The following is a 7,015-nucleotide window of genomic DNA, read 5'->3' as shown; positions in this document are numbered from 1 at the left end:
ATGTCGAGGTTACGCACCATAGTTGGAATTCTGGTAGCATACGGCAGCGCTCTGTACTACGCGAGAGGTAAGTTGCGTGTTCGAATTACGCGAAATTAGTCTTTGGCTGCAAATTTTATGCCGATTTGTGATGCTGTTGCTTCCCTTTATTCCCTTACGAATGGGATGTCGAATCAGGAAATGGGCGCTAAAATTGCTGTGCTGGCGGCCGTTGAATGCACTGGGGTCAGAGAGACAATTCACTGCAGGAAACAAATCTTTATTAAGGCGAAAGCCTTTATTGGCACATACTCGCGGCCATGACTCTGTTCGTACGTTCCACCGTTCATTACACCTGAATGAAACTCATAATTAGTCATTACTAGTCACGAGCCATGACTAACTAGTCATTAACCGAAATAAATCCAAAAATTTTGTGCACGGCGAGAATCGAACCACCATCCTTCCGTTCCGTAGGTGAGTGTGCTAACCACTATGCTAAGCCGACTTTATTTTTCCTTTATTGCCTGGCTTTGGCTCATGACATTGCACAACAAAAATACACATAACGCTATATACATACGACACTGTCGTGGTCAGCCAGCACGAGACTGGCTTCGTCAGCTTAAAATTCCCGCAACATACACAACGGCTCTAGTCTTGAGAGCCACTCGGGGGGCTCCGCAGCTGCTTTTTGGATTGCAAGAAACCAGTCCATGCTCTCCCGAAAATAAATTTCCTACCAACGGATGTGCAGTTCTTCTGGTCTAGCGTAAGGACTCTGGAGAGCGTTGTGGGAAAAGCTGCCGCCTTATCGCATCGAAGTGCCCCCTCAAATTTTTTTTCAGGGGCTGCGATGGTTTACAGCATGTTATTGCGCGCGACCACGTATTAATTCCCTTGTGTTTATTTTTCAAGATAGAAATGTAATTTATGCAGTGTTTTTGTTGTCCATGTTCGCCTGTCAGCATCGTTACAGGCTGCTGCCAAGACGGCGTGTGTCGTCGTTGGTGAAAGGAAATTTCTTGTTCTTTCTTTAACCATAAAGCCAACCTGTCGCGTTAACCTCAGCACACCCAAAATTGTTTGCCGCTTCTGGCTTGTCGGTCCATTTGGAGTGTACTGACAATGAGCGCGCCATCGACACACAACACTGTCAACGCCAAATCACCGTTTCCTTTAGTGCCCACGAACACAGTCGAACCATATCTCCGTTTATTTTAAGCTGAACATCAAAGGGAGGTAAATAGCCTGTAAATTTTTTCTGTTTCCTTTTCTATCAAGTGAACTCCGCACTCCTCAAGCTTACACCGTCCCGACCACATTGCCAAGACACCCTAGAACTCCGGTGTCATCAGCAAGCTTCGCTTATAGAGGCACTAGAAGCACTAGTCTTTAACACTCACTTTTGAGTGCTAGACAAGTCGTTGCTTACGGCGTCCACCACTCTGAAACAATTGTTCGGGAAACAATTTTGAAATTTTTAATTAGCCGCGACGAACTTTTCTAGCAGCTTCCTTTTGGTCCGTTCTCCTGCCGACAGATGCTCTGCTTGGACTGAGTGCCAGTGGAAGTAGCGAATAAGCCACTGCTGTCTGGTCGCGTTCGCCTATGCATATGTAGTTCAATGTGGCTTACCTTCTTATGAGTGTGCTGACCGTTCTGCCGCTTCTTCCCGTTTAAAGAGTGGTTTAAAAGATTTTCCGGAGCGCAATAGTTTATAGAGCCCAGCTCTGGCCATCAACCGCCGTTAACATCCTCTCACGGCGCATCGATTCTCTCTTTTAGGGCCTGCTTTCTTATATATTCTTAAGCAAACTGTTCTAACGCCCGTTGTTCTATTCCGGCACATGTCATCTCCCTTCCCCTTTTTAAATTTTTCTCTTTTCTTAGTATGAACAAAACAGCGCTTCTCAGCTTAAAACATTATGAGCAAGAATGCTAAAGCATTTCAAACTGAATTTCCGAAATTCACTAGACCATACAGAAATCGATCACGTGGCTTAAAGCGTCCCGATATATAGTGTGAAAAAATTAACCTTAACAGTTTTCCCACAATTAAGCACTGAGAGGTACGTGAAATCGGCCTTTGCACATAAGTAATTCAGCCAGGTGGACACAAAGTGCGGTGACAGTTGTCGTCGCCAGGTACTTCATTAACCTGCGCCGATTTTAATCTAACCCAGCTAATTAACAAACCCACACGTACCACCAGCACATCGTCTAATATTTTAGACCTCTGTTTTACTACAGCTCCAGATTTGGTCTCTCCGCCAACGTACCTAGAAGGACTGAGTGACCACTCACTGCTTCACTTCACAATTAGGAAGAATGTTCGTCCTAAGAAAATAGTTAAGACCATATGTGATTACAATGCCGCCGATACCACGTCCATCACAGCTGAACTAGAATCATTCATTGCCGACTACACTGAGAACTTTTCCGAACTTACTATTGAAGAAAACTGGTCCTTGTACAAAAATAAACTGATAGAATTAATAGATAGATACGTACCTAAAATTAGGATTGTCTCAAATACTACCTCTCCGTGGTTTACCAAAACCCTACGCCTGCCTTTTCTGGATGTCCTACTTACAAGGCACGACAAAGGCCTGCAGTCCTCGGTGCACAGGAAGCCAACCCACACAGGACGGTACCTACATTTCGATTCGAACCATCCCATCCCGCACAAAGCATCTGTCGTGACGTCATTACTGAAGAGAGCCGACTCCATATGTTCCTCAAGTGAAGATAAAAGGAAGGAGAAGAACCGAGTCATTTCTGACCTCCAAAAGAACGGCTACCCAAGCTCATTCATCCGGCGCATTATCAGGAAACAAGAAAGGCAAAACAAAATCCGGTCTATTATTTCCTCAGACGCATGCCAGAAGCGGAAACGTGTTTGCATCCCCTACGTGAGAGGCGTGAGCGAGACGCTCGGTCGCATTCTCGGAAAAGAAGGGGTGCTGACAACGCACAAACCGACCAGCACTATCGGTCGCCTTCTCCCCCGCCCAAAAAACCGGCAGCCCAGAGAAAAGGCCCAGGGCGTCGTGTACAAAATTCCGTGTTCCGTCTGCCCGGCGTCGTACATAGGGGAAACGAAGAACTTCGCGGAAAGGATGAACCAACACAAAGCGGACGTCCGTCACATGAATCGTCAACGCAGCGCCGTGGCCGAACACTGTGAAGGGTGTGACCACCCAATTGACTTCGACAGCACCATTGTATTGGAAACGGAAGCTAACCCACGCAGGAGGCTTCTACTCGAGTCGTGGCACATACAGCAAACACGAGAGAATGTTAATCGTTCCCTGGGGACTCTCCCCTCATCCTACGTCCATGGGATGCGGCCATTGACCCGCAGGTCCTCCACACAGGGGCTTAAAAAGCCAAGCTGCGCTCGCCCGTAGTCACACCGTGAAGAAGGGGCCGAGCCGGTCCCGAAACGTCGTGTTTTTCCTGTATTTTACTTGGTTGGCGTCACTTACCTTCTCCTAACAACAAAAAGAAGCGTATTTTTCGTCGCGCTAAAGCATCTAACCTTCCTGAACGCTGGGCAGCATATCATCGCATTCATGCTGAATATTTAATGGCTGTTAAAGATGCTAAACAGAACATTTTGACAACACCCTCCCATCACTTCTGCAATCTAATCCGCATAAATTCTGGAATATTGTTGGGGGCAAAGAAGATAAGGTAATTCAACTAAGCCGTTCTGACAATATTTCCATTCCTCCGAACCAGTGTTGTTCCGTTTTAAATGATGTGTTTGCTTCCGTTTTCCAGAAAAGTGCTAATATTTTACCGTCTGTAACTACTTTCTCTTATTTGCCAATGGACCCTATCAGTATTGACTGGGTCGGTGTGCAAAAGTTGGTTGAAAACTTGAAAATGTCTTCTTCGCCCGGTGACGATGCAATCAGCTCTAAAATGCTGAAACTCTCTGAACCCTACTCTTCTATTATGCTTTCAATGCTTTTTTCCCAGTCACTCTGTTCCTCAGTACTTCCAGGCGATTGGAGGGTTGGCAAGGTTGTTCCAGTACCAAAATCAGGTAACACTCATTTTCCCGATAACTATCGTCCTATATCACTCACAAGTATACCATGTAAAATTTTGGAGCATATCATATACTCTCATCTGATTGATTTCCTTGAGTCTAATTCCTTCTGAACAACACGGTTTCAGGAAGACATTTTCATGTGAAACACAGCTTGTATGTTTTACTAATGACCTTTTTGCTTACACTGACTTGAACATTGATGTAGACTGTGTGTTTTTGGACTTCGCGAAAGCTTTTGATACTGTTTCCCACGATCTCCTAATTCTTAAGCTTAGCATGCTTAACATTGACCCTAACGTACTGAACTGGATTAAAAGCTTCTTATCGAATCGAACTCAATATGTCTCTGCTAACGGCTGTTCCTCCTCTCACACCTCTGTGACATCCGGTGTACCACAAGGGTCGGTACTGGGACCTCTTCTCTTCCTAATTTACATTAACGATATTCCTGAATGCATTTCTCATTCTTCTATCAGGCTTTTCGCAGACGACTGCGTCATCTATCACAAAATATCTAACCAAACTGATTCTATTTATTTTCAGGATGATCTCACAAGCGTATCTAACTGGTGTGATAAGTGGTGCATGCGACTAAACGTTAATAAATGTAAAACGATGCATGTGTCACGTCGCACTAACATCACTGATAAAAAGCGTACTTATGTTCTTCACGACATTCCACTTGAATCAGTTAACTCCTACAAATACCTAGGTGTTCATATCTCACGTAACTTATCATGGCATAGACACGTCGAACATGTCGCAAATAACGCCAACAGGACTCTTGGATACTTGCGCCGAAATTTCTCTACCGCGCCTCTGCCGATAAAACTAACCCTTTATAAAACATTAGTACGACCAAAGTTAGAATATGCATCTGCAGTTTGGGATCCTAATATAATCACACTGATAAACACACTAGAATCCATTCAAAATCGTGCAGCACGTTTCATCTTAACTAACTATTCCCGTTACGCCAGCATTACTTCTATGAAAAACACACTTGCCTTACCAGACCTTTCTTCGCGCCGGAAGTGTTTTCGACTATGTATTTTCCACAGACTGTATCACCATAACCCCCTGTTAAAGGATCATCTTTTTTCGAGCCCTTCATACATTTCATCCCGTTCCGATCATATATTTAAAGTCGGTGTTCCATTTTCGAGAACCAAATTGTGTCATGATTCTTTTATTCCTAAAACCAGAGTTGACTGGAACGACCTTCCTCCCTCCATCGCTGCCATTACTGATGTTGAGAACTTCAAGAAAACTGTGTTTTCTGCCATCATATAACTTGTTTTGTATAACTATGCACTGTATTTTTTTTGTTGTACCACTCCTTTCTGTAATGCCTTCGGGCCCTGAAAGTATGTGAAATAAATAAATAAATAAATAAACTAAAAAAAATTAGGAGAATGTTTAAGCTCCGCTTTATGTATAGACGCGATAGTGCGTTTCCTTCTTTTTTTCCATTTTCATTCTTTCTGTTTCGCAATTCCTACAAGCCACCTATCCGCTATGACATTACCAATCGCGTTCATTGATTGCAATCACAATTACCAATCATGTTATCGATTACCAGTCAGGAATCAAAATTACAACACTTGGTGCCCCTCTAACACGTTTGAAGCAGCGGCCCTTTATGGCATGGAATTGTAAACAGAATAATGTCATCACCATGGCGTACTCGCAAGAATTAGTATTCCCGATGCTGAACTTGCGATGCCTAAGGTCTCGCCAGCGGCCGATACAACTCCGCCAACTTATGCAAAGCAGGCGTCTATAGATGCTGTGGCTGTCCAAAAGACAAACACTGAGAGTGAAGAGGAGACCCGAAAGGAACAACAGCCCTTTCTGGCAGATTTTAACGCTCTGGTGACTCATGCTGTCGGCTTGTCGGCGGGTTGCTGTCCTATTTTTGTGAAACACGTTCCTTTGTTCTGCCGAAATTTATAACAGCTACGCCGAGAGCCGGTGCATTAGCAGCGATTGTTTGCTTGATGGGAAGCCACGGCGACTGATAAATGTTTATGCGTTCAATATCGTAGCCCGGCGCATTAGACAGTTTGAAGGTATGGCTAAATTACTTGACTGTGACCGATACGTCATGCTAATGGGCATTTTCAATTGCATTTGTGACCCGATTGATCACGTCGGTCCTGATGACCGCAGGGACAGGAACGGTGATGTTTGCTTGTTGGTTACAGAAGATGCGAGGCTTATTGATGCAGTGCTTATGGATGCAGGAGCTTCATGCTTTGGTTTTCGATCATTCACGCGCATTCAGGGGCAGTCTCACGATTGCCTAGATAGGATTTATGCATCTCGTGCACAAGTTTCTCATGAGCTTGTACTTGAAACTATACTGGTTTTGTTTTCTGATCATTGTGTGGTAGTAGCACGGCTCGGTGGCAAGGACAGGTCACAGTTTAGGCCGCAGTGGGCGCTTAGAAAGTTAAACTCATCGCTCTGGTGAATGACCAAGAGTTTGTTATTCTTGTGCGCTCGCAGCTGCTGTTCTGTTTTTCTGGCAGCCTCCCCTTGTTTGCCGCATAAGAAAGGTTCATGCCGGCAGTACGTGCGATAGCTATGCAAATCGGCTCTGTTAAGTCATTTCACAAGAAGCATCAGGAAGAGGCACTTAAATAAAGGTAGTGCGATGTGTATGAATTGGAATGTAAAACACCTGGCTTATATGCGGATGAAATCGCTGGTGTCAAAAGTGAGTTACAAAGGCATGAAGCGGAACGATGCAGTGGAGCCCTAGTCAGATCTCGTACCAAGCGTAAATTGCACTGTGAACACACGACACGACACGCTTTGAAAAGCAGATTCTGGGAATGATGTCCAGTGGGACTATAGTGACAGGTGCTGGCGAAGTAATGTCCGTATTCGTGGATTACTACACGGCGTTGTGTAGTGGTACTTCTGATACACAAAATTCGGATATTATGGCGCGCTTCACATCAC

At 44.6% G+C, this 7,015-nt stretch overlaps 1 protein-coding gene across 1 annotated transcript in view; it reads left to right on the top strand.

Moving 5' to 3' along the window:
- Positions 1–7,015, top strand: part of LOC149328641 (uncharacterized) — a 30,806-nt gene continuing 23,791 nt past the window's right edge. Inside the window, exon 1 of the mRNA XM_089559044.1 lies at positions 1–67. Coding sequence (XP_089415170.1) covers positions 1–67 — 67 coding nt within the window. The remainder of the gene's footprint in view (positions 68–7,015) is intronic.

This window comes from Amblyomma mixtum, chromosome 9 (genome assembly GCF_055824585.1).
Source record: "Amblyomma mixtum isolate Tamu chromosome 9, ASM5582458v1, whole genome shotgun sequence".
Taxonomy (NCBI): domain Eukaryota; kingdom Metazoa; phylum Arthropoda; class Arachnida; order Ixodida; family Ixodidae; genus Amblyomma; species Amblyomma mixtum.
This window is presented reverse-complemented; position numbering and strand designations above follow the sequence as displayed.